The sequence below is a fragment of the Grampus griseus genome, assembly GCF_964374135.1.
Source record: "Grampus griseus genome assembly, chromosome: 11".
Lineage (NCBI taxonomy): Eukaryota > Metazoa > Chordata > Mammalia > Artiodactyla > Delphinidae > Grampus > Grampus griseus.
In genome coordinates this window covers 31466182-31487619 of record NC_139005.1, presented here as the reverse complement: position 1 = coordinate 31487619, position 21438 = coordinate 31466182, and the positions used below count along the sequence as shown (strand labels likewise).

The following is a 21438-nucleotide window of genomic DNA, read 5'->3' as shown; positions in this document are numbered from 1 at the left end:
TAAATTGCCATGCAAGTTTTATAATACTCTACCAGTAAGTCCCTTTCATATCTCTTTTATCATATAGTTAAATGAGTTTTGCAAATTTCTCTGTGTGTTGATGGAAACTTTAATAAGTTTAGTGACCTAACAGCTCTGGGCACAAAGAGGGTGGCTGGGCTCATTAGAGCTTCCACACCATGAAATTATTTCTTCCCTTGTCTTGATGACTCACTTGGAGGTGAATAACCCTATTTATTTTTGCTGGTTTGGTGTCAGGCAGATCATTCTGTCTTCACGTGATTACTTATGGCTTTCATTCTCTTTAAACCTTAATAAAAATGACATATTTCAGTATATCGCATAAATAAAAATGATGGCATTTATCTTTCACATTAAGAAATTTTACTGACCCTTTAGATCTACCTTTCAAAATAACTTGAGCTGTTCAAATTCTTGACTTAATTTTCAATTAAATTAACATGTTTATAGTATAACTAATAGTATAACTATGCTAATGAGAACTTTCATGGAGTTTCAACTTAATTACTCCATAGTATCTTCAGGGATTTTATTGCATCATGATGGAAATTTGCTTCTGTTAAAAGATAGTGATTCTGGGCCTCCCTGGTGGCACAGTGGTTGAGAGTCCGCCTGCCGATGCAGGGGACACGGGTTCGTGCCCCGGTCCAGGAGGATCCCACATGCCGCAGAGCGGCTGGGCCCGTGAGCCATGGCCGCTGGGCCTGCGCGTCCGGAGCCTGTGCTCCGCAACGGGAGAGGCCGCAATGGTGAGAGGCCCGCGTACCGTAAAAAAAAAAAAAAGATAATGATTTGATGGAAACCACTTTGTTATTCTATTGAATAAGATGTACCCACTCTAATATTATCCACATGTGTGCAACTTTAAATAGTCCCAATTTACATGGAAACACATCACTTTTTGGTGCAACTTTAGCCTTTTCTTGACTATACAGAGTTCAGTTATTTTCTGATACATGTGCCACCTAACAACAAATCTTCAGGGTATAATTAAAACTCCCTTTTCTACACAGAGTGCATATAACTACACATATTGTTTTATTTAGCTCCATACCTGGCACACTTTCCAAAACTACATGAATACATCTTTACAGTTTTGAAGATTTTTTTCATTTCCTGAGATCATAAGTCTTTAATTACCAAATAGGTCAAATATAAACTTTTGCTAAAACTTACTATTCACTTATACTGAACTAGGGAGGCAATGTAGAAGATAATATTGTTATTATCCTTATTTTACAAGTGAAGAAACAAAAGCTTAAAACATTAAGAAATGTCAAAGTGAGTAAGGATTTAGGAGAGATCTGAACGCAGGTCATGCTGACTCTAGAGCTTGTGCTCTTGACCACTATACCTTCCTGGCTCCATTCTCATTAGGTAGATGAGTAAAATCACACTTTCCATGGCATATGTGCAGAAGGATGAAAATCTACTTTAAAAATATCTGCCAGACGGGCTTCCCTGGTGGTGCAGTGGTTGAGAGTCCACCTGCCGATGCAGGGGATGTGGGTTCGTGCCCCAGTCCGGGAGGATCCCACATGCCGCGGAGCGGCTGCGCCCGTGAGCCATAGCCGCTGAGCCTGCGCGTCCGGAGCCTGTGCTCCGCAATGGGATAGGCCACAACAGTGAGAGGCCCGCGTACCGCAAAAAAAAATAATAATAATAAAAACTGCCAGAATAGTAATAACTGTCCCATTACAATTAATTGCCAATTGCAACGTTTCAATACATTCTCAAGTTCTGTGGTATAGGATTTAGCCACAAATGAATTCCCTCTTTAAAATATCTTTCTTATTCTTCCTTAGATGAAATTTAGGAACTACTATTCAAGATTACCTGAGGGAATTTAATTAACATTATAGTTGATTAGAAGTGAGCTTTCTGGGGCTTCCCTGGTGGCGCAGTGGTTGAGAGTCCGCCTACCGAAGCAGGGGACACGGGTTCGTGCCCCGGTCCGGGAAGATCCCACATGCCGCAGAGCGGCTGGGCCCGTGAGCCATGGCCGCTGAGCCTGCGTGTCCAGAGCCTGTGCTCCACAACGGGAGAGGCCACAACAGTGGGAGGCCCGCGTACCTCAAAAAAAAAAAAAAAAAAAAAAAAAAAGAAGAGAGATTTCTAACATAAAAAAATACAATCATTTTAGTGACTCAAAAAATTATACTCATAAACAAAATAGCCACCAGTGAGTGCACATGCTGGAGACGCCCTCTCCAGGCTCACTTCAATTCATGATTCATCCAGATGCAGTTGTTCTCACCCAGGGTGATTTTGTGCATCCTAAAATATTTGGCAATGTCTGGGCACATTTTTGCTTGTCATACTGGGAAGGTACTACTGGCATCTAGAGGGTAGAGGCCAAAGATGCTGCTATCATCCTACAATGTACAAAGAATTATCTGGCCCAAAATGTCAATAGTGCTGACACTGAGGAATCCTGAGCTAGTGTGTTCTGTTTGAATGGTTTTCTGTGGCAAATCTATAGAGGTGGATTATGATAGCTAATTAATATAAACTCATTGGTAACTGTTATTGGGAGAAGAAATAATTTTCCATATGAAATATAAATAGAGAAAAGACAGCCATAACCACCACTATTCAAAATTTTTAAAATTGTAAGCATTTAGACCTTACATTCCACTAAAGAGTCAAAATTTTCCTCCATGTTGTCTAGACTGAGGTTTCAGAGGCTCATCAACCCAATTTTCGTATATGTACTTATCCCAAAGATTTTCACAAAGCTTTCGTTCAATTGAGTATATCAATAACCAAACCAAAGCTATCATCAGGATCTAGAAAAGTACTACGGAACAGAGCAGTACAAACACCTGTCTGTGACTTGAAAACAAAGACATTAAAGTAAATTCTAAGATGCCTTCTCTTCTTTCATGAAGTTCTTCTTTATGCAGTCTTCTACACAAATTGTTCTACAGTTTTCTATATTCACAGTAGTTTCTACCTTAACTGAACACAAACTCTATAAAACTCAATGCTCTAGGTGTCACTTGTAGTTTTCTTCAATCATTAATCCCATGCCACAAAAATATAATATACCAACCTGGGCCATGACTTTACAAAGCCACTTGGGTTCCACAAAATATAAGTCACTTAACTGCAAGGCTGGGTCTTGAAAATGAAGGAGAACCCCTGGAGTAAAAATCAAGAGTGAAACATGGAATTTAGAATATGCAAATATCAAGGGGCTTTAGAGAGAATCTAGTCCAACCTCCTCATTTTACAGATAAGTAAACTTCAGTGGCAGAGCTGAGACCCGAACCCAGGCAACCCAGCTCCCAAGCCCTGAAATCCAAATGTTATTTTAGAAAGTTATCTTTTGAACTATATAAAATGATCATATTTAAGCATATTTAAGACAAAGCCATACATTGAAGAGCATGTATTTAGAAATAAATAGAAATTCATAAATATTTTTGGCTTTCTAATTACATACTACAAAGACACATCTTATTTTCGAATACAGGTAAGAAACACAAAATATCAAAGGAAGCTACTGGTTTAAGAACAATGAGGAAATGAATGGATCAGATTCAATCCACATGAAGATTATTTTTCATACAGCAGAATCTGGGGATCAAAAGCAACTTCCCAACCACTTATCCGAGCACTACAAATCAACTCACACATTTCTAGCAAGGTTATATTGATCAAGTACACAATTAGCACCAAAGTCTGTTCAAGAGTTTTCATCTGTGAGGTCATGCTGACAACATGTTATGCAACAGAGCAAGATCTGCCACTCAGTAGCTGCATCATCTCAGGCAACCATTGATCCTCCAAGTGCCAAGTTAAACCATCCCAATAATAATTCTTCTTTTCAGTGTACAAATAGCCTCCACATAGGGTCTCACAGGTTCTGAATAGTACAGTCAAGTTCTACAACCCATGTTTTAACTCCTGCTCAGAGACCTGTTCCACTACTGCCCTTAGATAATTTCTAAATTTTTCTCTTATGACATAAAACATGAATCAACATCAATGCTCATGATGATCTTTCAAAAAGAAAAACAAATCAGTTACCTATTAAAGAATTTTGTCAATATTTTGTTAAATTTTAAATGTAAGTTCTATACAAGGTTCAGGTGCATTTTCACAAATTACTACAGCAGAGCTTTCAAAGAATATGCAATAAACAAACCTGATTCATTTAGGAAGTGAACTGCATGAGGAAGCTCATTTTCATCTAACTGCAGCTGATGTTCTTTCACAAGCTGTAATAATCGTTTCTGGTCAATTACAGGAAATTCAACTGGCACATTTTTACGCTCTGATAAAATGATTTTCTCAAGTTCTACATAGCAGTCTGGAATCAGCTGCCCAACAACAGGCTGATCTCGGATCTATGAAATTACAAATGACAAGCTGTAAAAATCCATTTTATTCATCGATTTGTCATGTGGGTGGTAAATTCTATGCTAATCATTCAGAACTGTATTTTTTAATAAAATAAAAATGTAATGTAAAACCAATTAAATTGTGAAGAATAAATAAGATGATCTTAAAATAAGAAAAAATATGAACACAGAAGCCAATTTGGAAAGAACTATCAAATAATATTACATGGAAATATTTATCTAGCTATTCAGAAAATCCATGGCAAAATCCAAGATAAATCATTGACTGTAAATAAAGGACTTTCTGTTTTCTAAGACATTAAACTTACATGCAATAGATATGCTAGCATAAGAAGTCAGCAAGTATTGTAAGAGGGTTTGAACCTTATTTATTAGATGAAAATGTGATCCACAACCCAAGGTAAAACTAAATTTTGTTCTTGTTATTTGCAAAATGTTGTATTAGTGGAATGTACATATCAACAGTGAAATCTGGAGACAGACATAAAATTTCCTCACCCAAGCTATGCTTTTTCGTGGAAACTTGAACTTGGAAAAATAAGAAATCATCTAAACCCCAATGATTCTTATATGAGAGGATGATCTGGGGTCTGTTACACTTAGAATCTAACAACTGTCTACTAATCAAGAGATACATAAAATAAAATTTTAAAAGAATGACCTTAAAGTGATAGTTTCTATAATTATCTTTTCCAAACTTTTTTCTTAAAAATCTAATTTTAAATAGAAATGCAACCCTAACAATAGTAACTAAAATACCTTTGAGAACCACCAGGTGGCACACTCTCCCCATTTCTCAACCCATGAATATATTCTTGTATATTCTTTTTACCTGACAATAACTAACATAATTTCTACTTGAATTCTTCAACTTATTACAAATAGAAATTGGGTTTTATTACACACATGCACACACACACTTTAACTTGCTCTTTCTACTTTTAACTAGAATCTTAAGGAACTTGATTTACAGCAACTGTAACCATTACTTTCATATTTACCTCCAAACATTCAAGATTGTTTCAATGTACGCTTTGAACCAGAAAATTAAATATAATTTCACTAACCTGCACTTTTCATATTCTCTCTCTTCATCATTTATAAATTAAGATAAAAAAGAAATTCAGACTGAAATTTATGTTTTAACCCAAGAAGGGAAACCTACATATAAAAGTAAACAAGAGTTCTCACAGAAAGCAATCAAGGAACAAAAGGATGAACTTTACAGGGCTGGATTACAGGGCCAGCAAAGGATCCCACTCTGCTAAGGGGCTGGACAAGATTGAGAGGGATATGGTTGGCACTGAATTCTGTTTTGTCCTCCTTGTTTTAAGCTTTATTATCAGGTCACCAACAGCCAAAAACAAAAAACCTTTTATTCTGAAGTCTGCACAGACACATGTTAATAAGGGTGAGACAGGGAAAGATTAGAAAAGAGCCAAGATAAAAGGAAAAGATGAAAAACAAATGAAAGGGCAAACAAAAAAAGATTTCTAGTAGATTAAAAGCTGTTGTTTGAATACAGGTTGAAGCACCTCAGGGAGGAAAGAATATTCAAGTTCTGGCAGGTTTATTGTTTTGGGGTCATCTGAGTCACTATTCTGCAAAGCAGTCAAACAGATTTTCAAACCAATATGCCAGAATGACGTATCCATTAGCAATAGATACCTTTCCTCAAATAATACTGCCATTTCTCAAAGCATTTGTTTTACTTCCTTATCTGGTATTGCCTTCAGAGTTCATGTACAAGTGCAGAAAGAAAATTGGTCTCATTGATTGATAGTGATAAATTGTTATTAGCCTAAAGCAATACCAGTCCAGCTTGATGAACCACCTTATCCAGACTTTGCTTCAACTAAATTCAGGCTTTCTCAAAACAAACTCATCCTCCAAGAAGTCTTTTTTAAAATATGATAAATGCTCTGATACCAGTGATAAAAAGAGAAGATATTAAAATATTATAAATAACAACAAAGTTCTGTAAGCACAGGTATAGTCTCAAAAGAAAACTCCCTGGGTAAAGAGAATATTTAATTGAATATATTAATTTTGCATATTTGTTTCTTAAAAGTCATATTACTCTTTAGTCATATGTCCCACAAAAAAAAGTAAGAAAATCTACAAATAAATGATATTTCATTCTTCTTATATAAAATGTCACTGATCCACCATTTGTAAAAGCTTTTAGTGACTGGGATAAATGTGCTGAAAGATACAAATGTGCAAATTCTCTCCCTGGGCACCACAAAGACCAGTTTATAAATGGCTCATTACGTTTTGGATAGGAACATAATCTGTGGAAATGGAAAAGAACTAAGCTAACTAGCCAACACATTATAACCAAGGTGACCATATAATTTATCATCCAAACTGGAATGCTTCTGAGAATACAGTGGGACACAATTAATAATTATGCTGGGACTGTCCAGGCAAAACAGGACCCTTGTTATAAGCCATGGCCTTGATCATTAGTGCTAATGAGCTAAACGAACAGAGACTAACAGTGAAATCCACCATTGTGTTGTTATATTGAACTATTCAGGGTGTTTTTCAGTACAGTTCATACCATGCTGTCTGTAGAACCCAGGTAAAATTTCTTTCTCTTGCAAGTATTAATAACAAGTGTTCTCACTGTTAACCAATTTATTTGTGTTTTATGAACTCTATGAATTACATTTGTCTTACCAGAAGAAAACTTTGAAATCAAAAACATAATTCCCAAAATGAAAAAACCCAGTTTGTATGAACTAAAAATTGCTTAGACATTGATGAAAACCAAATTAGTCACCCTGATTATCAGATGAAAGAAACTTTTCCCAATATTGAGAAAAAAATATTTGGAAGGGAGATCACAGTGACAAGAGACATGAAGGAACAACAAAGAAAATCAAGGAGAGCATAAAATAAGAACTCGAAAAGAAAGGAGCAGATGGAAAATATAAGAAAGATAACCCCAAGACCCCAACATTCGTCTTTATCCTTTGGATTGAATCACCACTACAGGAAGTTGGGAGAGAAAGGGCATCAGAAACATGTCCCCAGATTCTCTCAGGAATATTCTCTCAGCCTCTCAGATATCCTCTTAGTTTCTCTCAGTATCCTCAAATTATTTTTATTCCCACTTCTATGAGTTTGAAATAAAGTATAGCATAAATAGTTTTAAAATTGAAAGTACTTTAATAATGTTAACAGCTCTGAAAAACACCCACAATTTTAAGATAGCTGCTCTCTTCTCAAGACTTTTGACATTTCTTAGCAGTTGCACAACATGAGAATTAATAAATCATATTTATCTACTACCTAAAGTCGGCAATGAACCATGTTACCTTGAAATTGAGGCTCTCATTTATGATGGTTTTCCGAAGTTTTGCCAAAGCATCGGATTCCTCAGTGGCATTTACAAAGTGGTAATCCCGTATTGCAGGAAACCCTCGTTTGTTCAAGAGCTCCTTGGTGATTTTACTGATACAGGCTTTGCGCTGCTTCTCATCAGAAACATCCAAATGTGTCCCAACAAGAATCACAGGGGACGAAGAAGCACGAGCCTATGGGGAAAGATACAAAATACTTTTGTGTTTTTTTTTTTAAATCAAGACTGCTTACATTTCCACTGACATTCACTTTCTATGAAATTCACTTGAGTGGAAATGAGAAATCAAGACTTCTAAGAAGAAAATAACAACTTCCTTTCCTTCCTTAAACCTAAGAAAAAACTTACCCTTACGAAATTTTAACAGTCAATTTTATGCCCCTTCTTATCCAATTATTATCACTTTTCTTTCAGGTGGCCTATGTAACAGTAATAGTATATTTTTCTTTTGCTTTTTCCGTGCCTTAAAATGGGTTATTCTCTAAGTGTGCTTTGGTCTTCTAAATAAAATAGTATTTAATAACCCCCAAATTATTTCAGAGTGATACAATTTGTTTTATATTTTCTCTTCCTTACCTGTAAATTCAATCTCCTTAATTCATATTAAAGTCATTCAGTGTGGAGTCTACAATGAAAAAAGTCACTAAAGCAAATATTACTGTGACTATAGTATTTTCTCACTTTGGCTAGCTATAATAAAATCAAAAAAAGGAAGTTTAAAAAATTACCAAAATGACAAAACAAGCTTGATGGAGCCGAAATTTCCTGACAAATCTTTCAAGGGCTTGCCTCACAGAAGAGCCCACTGGAGCATCATTCAAAGACCATTCACTCTTACTTTGGTCTCAATTCTAAAAAGTCATATATATTTAAAACCATATATACATAAATTAATAGCTGACAATATGACAGCAAGGGACAAATTGGAAAAATTGCAAAATTCCAAATATACTATTAATCTGGGACCATTTAAAACTGTAAGATCTGAAGGACTTCACACTAAATTGCCTCTGAAGACAGAGTTGGTGATGCACAGATTGCTTTTTTTCACTATGGTTTATTTTAAATTAGGGAAGTTCATATTACCCTTAAGAAATAATATCAGGGAATTCCCTGGTCACCTAATGGTTAGGATTCAGGCTTTCACTGATGTGGCCCAGGTTCAATCCCTGGTCGGGGAACTGAGATCCTGCCAGCTACGTGGCACAGTCAAAAAAAAAAAAAAAAAACAGAAATAATATCAAATAATATCAAAATAATATCAAAAATAGTTTAATTTATAAACTCTCAATTTTTATAGCTTAAAAGGGTTTCCAGTTTCTATAACTCTCACTAATATAGAAAACACTATTTTCATGTCACAACTTAATTACTTTCCCAACTCAAAATTTTAGTGCTTCTTTCTTTTAAAAAATTATTTGAAGAGACTATTTGAAGCACCTGTTTGCCCCAAATAAATTACCTTACATACCAAAAAAAACCCAAGAATTATTTTCTATTTTCAAATGATTAGAACAGATCACCTTTATATTGAAGAGCCAAGGCTTCATGGCATCAACTTCAGCTTGCCCTTTGCTGAGGTCATAGACAGCAAGATACAGGGCTCGTTGGGTCATAAAGTGGGGGTGAGTGCTGTAGAATTCCTCACAACCTAAATAAAGATTAAGAATTTTTTAGTCTTCCAGAAAATAGGCAAGAATTCTTCATCTTCTTCAAAAATAAAATTAAGTGATACTATCCACTATTTATCACACAAGGAAAGAGAAAAACTATAAAAAGATGATGGTTACATGGCTACACTGGCTTTTTACTAGGGACTGACAACTTTTCACATGTGTCAGCTACTTAGCTTCAGCTGGCATGTACTGGTTCCTAACATTTCCTTCCATGGCTTCTCCATTCTGGTGGCAAGGGTAGAATTAGGAGAAATAAGTGGCTTTGGAATAATTCCATAGGATCCACCAGGTCTCTTTGCAGTATTGGAAGAGAAAATTCAGTTTTTAAGTCCCTGTTTTAAAAAGATGTGTGAATAAAAAATTCTAGCAAAATAAATACCTGCAAAATCCCACACATTTAGAATGAGGTCTTTCTTCCCTTTGCCTCTTATTTGGATGGGCCAGTCTTTCACGTCTATGCCAACTGTGGCACCTTGCATCCCAAGATCTGATTTCTTGATTTTCATTAATTGCTGCAACAAGGTGGTCTTACCACTCCCGGTATTTCCCACAATCATAAGTTTCATTCGGTTATAGGGCACAGCTTTTTTTAACCGCTGTTGAAGAAACCTGGTATTTGAAAAACAAAAATAAAATAAACTGCTTAGCAGTGTACTTATGATATAGGTGAATTCTTATGCACTGAATTCTTTCAAATATCAAACTGTTCTAAAATACAGTATGCAAAAGAGTGCATAGCTCATGTAACTAATAATGCATGTGTCTTTCAAGGCACTATTAATGCATATATTTTGTTAGTATGTTGGTGTAGTTGATAATGATCGGCAGCATTATCAAATATAATGATATTCTATCACCAGAAATAATCAAAATTTCAAAATATGTTTGTAATACTCATTAGAATTTTATACACACACATAATTTCTTTAAATAACACAAATAAAACCCTAAAAATTATAAAGTATAATTTTTTTTTTTTTTCAGTATGCAGGCCTCACTGTTGTGGCCTCTCCTGTTGCGGAGCACAGGCTCCAGACACGCAGGCTCAGCGGCCATGGCTCACGGGCCCAGCCGCTCCGCGGCACGTGGGACCCTTCCGGACCGGGGCACGAACCCGTGTCCCCTGCATCGGCAGGCGGACTCTCAACCACTGCGCCACCAGGGAAGCCCAAAGTATAAAATTTTACAAAGCACATAGGATAAACAATCAAGGTAGAGTATATAAGCATACTGCTATACTAAACTTTGATAGTGAGGTCGTATTTGGTACATTATACATGTGTATGCGTACATATATTCACGTATGGTATACATAATGTATATATTCATATATATCATACATGCATATACATAATGTAAATGGAAAGGGAGAACATATTGGTTAAATTATAAATTGATACATATAAATGATTATACTATCAGCAGATAATATGTTGCTGTTCCTAAGTCTTAATGCGAAAATAATTGAAACTAACTAGAAGTGCTGCAGGTGGCTAGCAATACCACCTTTAAATTAATAGTACATTTAAATGTTCTCAAAAATAAAATAGATATAGAAAGATATATTTTAACTATGTTAAAATGTTGCCACAGTTTAAAATTAGAAAAATAAACTAAATCATAAGTGAATCTTAGGGAATATTGACTGATTAGTTCTCATAGCTAATAGGAATCTGTCCAACATTCCTGATGATCTGAGCAAAAAGCATCATTATTTTCTTGAATTATTTGATGCTCTAGAAAACAAGATCTGGCAGATCAGATCTTGTACCTGCTGTTATTGAAATCAGTCATTTTCTCACATACAGCTTATGTTCTGTTTTCATCACCAATAAACAAGAAAATCAATGGTCCAAATGTCTATTTATTAAGAATTCATTTTTTGTCATTCTTTAAAAAAGCAAATGAGGACTACAATTTCTAAATTACTCCAGGTCTATGTTCTCTCTAAAAATGTTAAATATGTTTAAAAATATTTAGTTATATAGTAGCTTGATAATATAGCATAACACATCGAAAACCAGTTCTACTAAATGTTTAGTAAGAATTGAATAAATTTTTATATGAACATCTTTTCCAGTTTCAGGAAGGAAAATCATGGGAAATAATTGTTTAGGGTGCGGGCTAGTCACGTTTATTTAGCATAGTTGGTGAAAAGATCTTTTTTGTTTTTTCAAATTAAATCACACTCAGGAGAACGAAAAAAACCAAATCTTTGTTCATAAAAAGAGACAAAAAGCTAAATATAAGTTAAGAAACTTTAAAGAAGAGATTTAGGTAACTGTAGTTCACTCGTAATGCAACAATTATTAATTGTATGCCAGACTCCGTGTTTGGTGCCAAGAATGAAATAGTAAGTAAATGTAGCCATGGTCCTTGACTTAGTGGACATTATAGGCAAGTCAAGGATACATTAAGAGGTGATAACTGAGCTGAAACCTGTAAGATAAATATGGATAGCAGTAGTTTTGTGGAAATAAAAATAAATGATTTTACAGGTAGGTAACAATAAGAGTAATGTGCTCAAACAGTAACAATAAGACTAATGTGCTCAAAGAGTAATTAATGTGCTCAAACAGTAACAAAGAGTAGAATAAAGTTCATTATTAAAGATATTTGAAGTTCATAAAATATAAAACCAGAAACAGTGATACGTGGAAGTTTTGGTGGTTTCAAAGATGATCAAGTTGAGTAGGTTATCAGCTTCCTAAGCAAAATTGATGTAATTTTATATCATTTAAGTAACTATAATGCTTTAAGATATAATAGACATACAATAACTATTTGCTATATGAAATGCAGCTTGAGAAGTTATAATACTATGCTTTATTTCTTTAGATTGTATAACTGGTAACAAGAGACCAAATAGTAATAATTTCCTTTTAGAGTCCCTTTCTACTGAAAAGCATGATAAGGAGAAGCCATTCTGTCAACCTTAACTTGGCTAGGAGGAAATGAAAAACTCTGCAGTGGCACCAAACAACCCCGTTTATTAAATAAAGGGCAAATGACAAATAAACGTTGGATGGTACTATATATTTTTTTCTTAAATTGTAACTATATATCCATCAAAGTCACAAAGAAAGGATATCTGAAACAAATTTAATAAAAACAAATGAAAATAAAATTATCTAACCTTATGATGTCTTTGGCTTTACATCCTATGTGTTTAAAATCAAAATTAAGATGCAGTTCATCCAAAGGAAGATCCCATATTTTGCTTAATTTCCCCATTTCATTGGGAAAGGATCTCAGCTCCAAGTTGTAACTAACATCAAGAGATGTCAGATTTTCAAGACAGCCAATCTCAGGAGGAATCTTAATGAAATAAAAAAGGGCAAATCCTGTTGGTGGGAAGAAAGAAATGTGTGCTGCCAAAACACAAGATGCTAATATGAAACAAGAGAGGCTCAGAGATCCCATCAGCACCTTGCACAGCCTCTCAACGGAGTTCTAAAACTTTCCAAAGGTTTGTCATAGTTTTCATTATAAATGTTTGAAAACATACATATAAAGGACTTACTCCAATCTATGTCATTTATTTATAATCTTTAAAAACCCATTCTGCCTCCTTAACATATTTCATCACTTCACAACACTGAAAGTAAAGAAGTTCTTTTTATGTATCCAAAAGCAATCATCTGTGGCTTCAGTCTATTCCCTCACACTGTGTTTTTCAGTAAAACTAAACATCTAATCATCACAGACGTATGTACAACTTACTGTTCTTAAAATACAACTAAATGTTTATACCTTAAGTGGCATAAATATTGGAATTTCTTTCTGTTCCAAATTTTTAAGCAATATTCATTACTTCTATAATAGCAAACATTAAGTTGCTGCAAAAAAAGTCAGGTATTCCAAAATATTCAGAGTTATTCTGAACCTCATGGTTTCAGACACTTTACTGTTTTTTTGGCTTTTATAGGCAACAGACTTGAACCTAGCAAAAAAAAAAAAAAATTTTCTGGGACGAATGGATAATAAATTTCAGATTTATAACAGAGACCTGTCCATTTGGGTGAATGCAGAAATTTAAGAATGTGGAAAAGAATGTCAGCTGAAAAACACAGGCTATATATGGCCCGGAGGCAACTTGAGAAATACAGCATGTCTGAGAGTCTGTTAACAGATTAGCGATTTTGTGATAAATTGTCACACTTAAAGCATTACACACATTCATAATTAAATATATATATATATAAATATTCAAAATAAAATAGAGCACAAAAAGTGATTTTTTAAGGAAATTAAGCATTGTTAATATACCCATTTACCTCAGGGTAGGATTAGATCTTATTCAAAAAGTAAGCAATATCAAATAACAGATTTTGAAATGATCATTTGTGATAATGCAAATTATAAAAGCATATTTTCAAACTGGAAATAATTCTAAACAAATAAAGATGACCTCTTACCTCTTTCAGTTTATTATGAGAAAGATGTAGTTTCTCTACTCTAGACCATGCACATGCTTTTTCACTCAAGTCCAAGATACTGATCTGATTATGACTAAACAAGAGTTCCCTTAAGTTCAAAGATCTCCAGTGCACAGGACCTGGTAGATATTGAATATCATTGTTGCTCATATCTAAGGACCGCAGGCTGAAACAATACAATGTCCAGATAAAAATCAAATGAGTGTTTCCAAAATACATGAAATAACATCACAAGTAATTTTCACCAGAGTGAGAATAAGGTATAACTTTAAAACTAACATTATTTATATATGAGTACATACGTGTTTTTTTGTGTACATAAAGGTATATACAGGCTAGAAAAAAAAGGCATGTCTCAACAGGAACATTTTAAAAAGGACCAATAAAAACAAAATTGAGGCCTAATTTCCCTACTTCAGAAACATAAAAATGTCAACCATAAGGAAAGACCAAGTGTTTTACAAACACTTATGATGCATGAGAAATCATAATTAACAAAGGCAAAACCAGTCATTAAGATTCCTGCCTTCTATACAAGATTTACAAATATGTAGCCTCCATTTCTCTGTTCAATTTCACTCATACCTGGAGGGATTCTTCAGAGGTTGGGTCCTTAAGTTTACTATCATTTTTAGCAGCCAGCCTCAGTGTGAAAAATATCATAACATTGAGCATGATGTCTTGTATACAGCAGGCCCTCAATGTAAATTTGTTGCTTTCAGGCAGGAATAGCTACCCAAAATTTGCAGGAAATAGCAGAAAAACACATGTCACATGTAAATGTACATGTGTAGGAAGAATAAAGATAGTCAACAATTGTGGTATATTTGACTATGTAAAAGGTTGCCTGGACTTTTACTACTGTATACTGATCCCTTTCATCCAGCATATTTGAAGTATTATGAATTAATTCTAAGCTCAAATAGCTGTACTGCCTGCTAGACCAAGATTCAGATCTGCAGAGCAACATTATTGCTCTAATTTTTAAATGATCTAGATTTTGCCCTAGTTACCTTATAAAAATGTTGAAAACAATAAAATTAATTTGACTATATTAAAGATAAGACATGTATGTCTAACAAACAATGCAACTGAGACAAAGTTGAGAATCGTCAGGTTGTTCAAAGGCAGTGTCTCTTAGCTTTTAGACTAAGCTTGGAGACTGAAGCTGGCCAACCACACGCTCATTTGTGAAACAAAAGAATAAATTTAAAAAATACATATAAAACACTAAAATGTATGCCTGAAGATGGTGTCTAAAGGTATAGTGTAATTAGGGACTGCATAATATTTTTAGTTCTCTGGGAAGAAAGCTTTCTTATGACATGCATCTTCTAATAAGCTTTTTTTTTTTTTTTTTTGCGGTACGCAGGCCTCTCACTGTTGTGGCCTCTCCCGTTGCGGAGCACAGGCTCCGGACACGCAGGCTCCGCGGCATGTGGGATCTTCCCGGACCGGGGCACGAACCCTGAATCGGCAGGCGGACTCTCAACCACTGCGCCACCAGGGAAGCCCTCTAATAAGCTTTTATAAATAGGTGGCTTCCAAACACATTTTCAAGAATAAATTATGTTTAAAATATAGGACCGCCCACCTGTATTCTATAGATGCCTGTATGTCAGAATTAAGAGTCTGAAATCAAACCACCAGTGTTTAAGAACTGTGACTTCGGGCAAGTTACTTTCTCTCTCATGAAATAGAGTTCTCATTATAAAGTGGAGATGATAACAGTAAGTATTTCATAGGATTATTAGGAAGATTAAAAAGATGATCCACTGTTAAGCAGTAAACTACAGTGTCTGACACATTCTAAACCTAGACTTAAATTAACTATTATTCATCTGTCTCACACCTTCCATGGCTAAATTATAACTAAGTATTATTTGCCTGTATATGTATATGTTTGCACATGTACCTTGATGGATTTTATTTATAATAAATAACACTACTAGAATAGTTATTTAAGATTACAACACATTTGAAATCTAATTAATGCCTGGATTTTAATAGGAAGCTTTTATTTTTAATGAAATTAACCAAAAATATCCCCAAATACTTGGAACGACATAAATTATCCTATTCTTCACCAAAAATGTCACTCGAACATAACAAGTATAATTTCAAAGTTAATAGTGTTTTAGCAACATAATCCCCAAAGCAAGTGAAATTTTAAAAGTTAAAGTGATAGCCAGTACAATCTCATTTGATTATAATAATGCAACAATTAATTACTCTTAAATTGTTTCTACACAACAGCACATTAAATTAATATAAAAGTTGAAAAGTCCAAATAACAATTCACATCTTTTGTCTAATATTAAAAGTCAAACATTCATAGATTTAAAAACATTAAGTTTAGTAGGTTTAGAAATCAATTACATTTATATGTCTAAGTTAAAACCATATTTCTGAAGGTTCTGTTCCACCTCGTGTGGTTTTTAAAGTTAAAATAGTAAACTTACTGTGGAAGATTTAAAATTGCTTCTGGAACACATGTAAATCTGTTTTGAGATAATTTTAGGCTTGTCATGGAAGAAGGCAAAAAAGGCATAGCAGCTAAGAGAAAATGAAAGTGAGATAATGGACATTTTAATAACTTTAACTAGATTTCCATTAGATTCTACAATAAGAGCAGCTACCAATGATCTGTCACATAATTTAATTTCCATTCTCACACTGACAATAAAATAATTCTACCTTTAAAATAAATTAATACTACCACAAAACATTAAAACAATACACCATAATTATAAGACTCTTTTAACCTGAAAGCCACAAAAGTGTCTAAGTATAAATTCATCTGTCCAACATCTGTACAAAGTAGAAATCATTAGAATATTCATTTCAAATTATGTGTGATATTATGGGACATACATTATAGATTAATTCAAATTACTCTGAAGTAAGTCTAACAAAACATTTTGGAATATTTTACTAATCCACAATATAATATAAAAATAAAAATTTTCTATAACACCATCTTGTAAAGAGTATTCTATGGAATAATTATGGATGTTACTTAATAAAAGTATTCTTTGATCATATGATCTTAAGAGATTAGGGACCTCTCCACAGAGATTTCTACCTTGAATTTGGTATTATTTCGATACATGCTTTTGTACTTTTATGATGTATGCATCCACAGGTAATACATATTACTGTTTTGCATTACATAAATATTATCATATCGTACATGTCTATATTCAATTTGCTTTTTCATGTAACAATTTTTTTAGATTTATTCTTCACGTTAATAAATACATCTTATTCATTTATTTTAACTGCTACATAGCATTTCCATTGTATGAATATAGCCAATTTATTCACTCTCCTGTTGATAGACATTTACATTCTTTCCAATGTTTGGCTACTATGAAAAATGCCATAATAAATATTCCTATGCTTATGCTTACTTGCTGAATACTCAGTGCCTATGACAATGTTTAGCAAATTGTCAAAAAAAACCAAAAAGCAAAAGGGTCTTCTGTGAACAGTGAGAGGATGCCTCTATTGTATATAACCACTAGTAGAATTCCTGAACAGTAGGGCATCTACAATTTCATTAGAAATGCCAAATTTCCCTTTAAGACAGATATGCCAATTTTGTCAGTTATTCCTAAGGTATTTTATACCTTTTGAGACTAAAAATATATACTTTACAAAAAAAAAAAGGGATTAGGGAAACATTATGCAAAATAAAATTAAATATCTCAGAGCTGTCAATATTCTGGTATATTTTATGAATTTCCAAAAGGGAAATACAGTACGAGGTACCTCCAAGGAATAAAATTCTATGGAACATAATTTTGGAAACTGAGCAAATCATACAGACTGTTTTCTCATCTGTAAAATAGTGAAGCTAAATCAGATGAACTCTGAGATTCTTCAGAGATCTGAAAATCTGTGGTTCTATGAAAGTGGCTTGAGAAATTATTTCTTAGCATTTTCAAGGTTAAAAATATGGGTTATGTTTTATCCAGAAAATCTTCGAGGGTCAAAATGTTCCAGGACATTACTAGAAGCTATTTTCCTGAGAAGCAGAAAGGTACATGCTATACTTCACCTATTTCCAAAAAGTATTTGTAGCAAAATAAATTAGTAGAAATGATTCTCCAATTAGGAATTAAAAGTCTTAAGGTTCAGATTCTATATGGAAGACTGATAAAATCAAAGAACTAAAACTTCATTTCACATGGGAATTTTTTTTTTTTTTTTTTTTGTGGTACGCGGGCCTCTCACTGTTGTGGGCTCTCCCGCTGCGGAGCACAGGCTCCGGACGCGCAGGCTCAGCGGCCATGGTTCACGGGCCCAGCGGCTCCGCGGCATGTGGGATCTTCCGGGATTGGGGCACGAACCCGTGTCCCCTGCATCGGCAGGCGGGCTCTCAACCACTGCGCAACCAGGGAAGCCCCCACATGGGAATTTTTAATGGTTGTGGTCTCACTCAGGTATGACCTCCATAATGCGTCTTTCCAAATATAAAACCACTTCTAAAATTATTACAAAGTCGTGCAGGGCAAACATTTTTTGAACATAGGTATGTTCAAGCTTTCACAACTAATTAATTAATTCTATGCCCCTGAACATGTCACACAAAAATCTCAGAGCTTCAATTTCCTCAGTCAAGCAGAGATCATACCTGTCCTACCCTATAGGATTTTTGTGAGATTCAGCTGAGATAACATATTGACCATAAGCTAGCCTTAGGGTCCCTCAGATGCTCTTCTTTCCAGACTTAATTAAACGTCACAGACACAGACACACTTCCCTGCCTCCACAGTCTGGATCAGATCCCCTTGAGGTACCCTCATAGCATCTTGAAACTTCTCCTCACAGCACTTAGTACGATATACAATTACATTTATTTATTCCATCATTATTCAATGTCAGTCTTCTGCACTTAACTACACGTTCCTTAAGGACAGAGACTGGGTTGCTTTACTCACTAGTGAGTGAATCACTCTATTCCCCAGTTTCACTCTCATGGTAAGAACATTGTCAATATCCAAAGAGGGTGGAAGGAAGGGAAAAAGAAGGAAAATAATTCTATGCAAATTAATATGGATTTTATTGTTAGTAGTTTCTCAAAGTTCTGGGAAAATAAAATATTTTAAGGTAAGTTGTCAAACTATATTCTGCAATTAAACAATATTAAAAATTATTTTACCAAGTCAGGTATAGGTATGTGGGTGGCAAGGTATGCATGGCCTCCATTAAGGAAGATAAAATAGGGAAAGTTCCCACTTATTTCCATAGAAGTATTCTGTTCCTCAATATTAGAACTTTCAGACAGGCTACAAATGAACATAATTCCCTGTTGTCTCACACGCTACGAGAACATAGAGTATTCCAGGATTTTTAACAAAAGTGATGATCATATTGTGTATTATTATAATATTTTGCACAGAGCAAGAGCTCAATGAATACACATTAACCTAACTAATTTAAAAACTTTTAAATAATTAATTTTATTTCTAAAAAATAATAATAGTGGGCTTCCCTGGTGGCACAGTGGTTGAGAGTCCGCCTGCCGATGTAGGGGACACGGGTTCATTCCCCGGTCCGGGAAGATCCCACATGCCGCGGAGCGGCTGGGCCCGTGAGCCATGGCCGCTGAGCCTGCGCGTCCGGAGCCTGTGCTCCGCAATGGGAGAGGCCACAACAGTGAGAGGCCCGCGTACCGCAAAAAATAATAATAATAGTACTTATACTCCAAAAATCTGCTGAAGAAACTTCAGTAGGAAACTCAGTATTTCTGCTTCAAGCAGTTCAGGCAACTTATAAGCATTTTTAGTATAATCGTGTAAAAGGAACCACAGTTTAATGACTATCTGCAGTCCAAGATATTGACATTTTAGCCTATGACAATAACAACATGTTAAATACTGTAATACAATTTTTAATATTAAAATTTTAAAATATTAAAAACGCCTTTTTTTAGAGCAGCTTTAGGTTTATAGAAAAATTGAGCAGAAAATATAGAGAGCTCCCACATCTATCTATTCCCCTCACCATCACCACCCCAGACACATGCATCTTTTCCCCATTATGAACAACTAGAATAGTTTGGTATACTTGTACGTATAATTGACGAGCCTATATTAATAAATTATTATTAACTAAAGTCCACAGTTTACAACAGAGTTCACTCTTTGTGTACTATATTCTGTGGGTCTTGACAAATGTATAATGACATGTATCCACATTACAGTATCACACAAACTAATTCCACTGCCCTAAAAATCCCTTCTTCTCCACCTAGTCATCACTCCCTCCCTCCAAAATCTTGGAAATCACTGATTATTTTACTAACCCCTTAGTTTTGCCTTTCCCAAAATGTCATATAGTTGAAATTATACAGTGTGTAGCCTTGTCAGATTGGCTTCTTTCACTTAGCAATATGCATTTAAGTTCCCTCCACATTTCACGGCTTGACAGCTCAATTCTTTTTATCACCAACCTGCTAACTTGATATTTAAAACTCCAGCATAATATTTAACTGAAATGCCACCTTTAAATCCCCACCTAAAATGTCCATATATGGCTCATGCAATTACATTTATTTGTTGCATTCGACCCATACAACACTCAAAAGGACGGAAGGAGAAGACTCATATAAAACACTTACCAAGAAAATTCATTCTGGCACTTAAACTCTCCACTTTAGGACAAGTCTCAAGAAAGTCCTCTGATAGAGATGAAATGTGGTTTTTACTAAGGTTTAAAATCTTCAGTTCCTTCAGGCTCAAAGGGGAATATATTCCTGATATTTTATTTCTAGTCGTAAGAGACAAAATGAGGATTAAATTGCATAAATTCACATGCTTTGAAAATAGTCAAAATATCTTCAAAAATAGCATTAAAGCACATTTATTAATTTTAAAATTAGTTTTAAAAATTTAAGTCAATTGAAAGAAGCTGTATTATGAATTTCCTCAGTCTTTTATCACATTACCATGTAAAAGTCATTACTATGGAAACAATGTCATTGTATGTCAACCTTATGAAACTTCAATGTGAGGTGACCCTTTTTTCTTCAATGAACCCCTTTCTTACCCTTCTAAAATGAGCTGTTCAAGTTTCTCTACCACATCACCGAGATTCTCAGGAAGAAAAGATAGCTGATTGTAGGACAGGTTAAACTGTTTCAAGGTTGAGCACCTCACAGCCCGATCCAAAACTACTGAGGGTCCAATGTCGTTTCGAGAGACGTCAAGGTTGGCAATACAATTCATTTTCAACAAGTAAGGGGGAAATGATGTAAATTTATTACTTTGCAAGTCCAAATGTGTCAAACACTTCAGAGTCTGGAAAGACAATATTTTAAAATTTTTTAATGAACCACCTGAACAACTTAAGTTTAGCTAATATTTCTGCCTTCCATACTTCTGGTAACTAGAACCATTAAGAATTTTCCAAAAAACTGAAAACACAATCTACAAGAGAACTTCAGTATACTGACTGGTACTACCTGCTCTGCTAATAAAATGGGTAAAGCCAGGAAAAATATAACAGGTAGAAGGTCAAAAGCACGCTCATAGAAATAAGGTTTAGAGTCTAAT

The 21438-nt window shown here is 34.6% G+C and overlaps 1 protein-coding gene across 3 annotated transcripts in view; it reads right to left on the bottom strand.

Annotated features, from left to right (window-relative positions):
* LRRK2 (leucine rich repeat kinase 2) overlaps positions 1-21438 on the bottom strand; it is a 155875-nt gene that overhangs the window by 51688 nt on the left and 82749 nt on the right. For all 3 annotated transcript variants that reach the window (XM_082665511.1, XM_082665512.1, XM_082665513.1), the window contains 10 exons: positions 20933-21183; positions 20505-20653; positions 16339-16432; positions 13856-14042; positions 12574-12755; positions 9817-10046; positions 9285-9412; positions 7718-7936; positions 4175-4376; positions 3077-3165 (listed from right to left, as the gene is read on the bottom strand). In XM_082665511.1, coding sequence (XP_082521637.1) covers positions 3077-3165; positions 4175-4376; positions 7718-7936; positions 9285-9412; positions 9817-10046; positions 12574-12755; positions 13856-14042; positions 16339-16432; positions 20505-20653; positions 20933-21183 — 1731 coding nt within the window. The remainder of the gene's footprint in view (positions 1-3076; positions 3166-4174; positions 4377-7717; positions 7937-9284; positions 9413-9816; positions 10047-12573; positions 12756-13855; positions 14043-16338; positions 16433-20504; positions 20654-20932; positions 21184-21438) is intronic.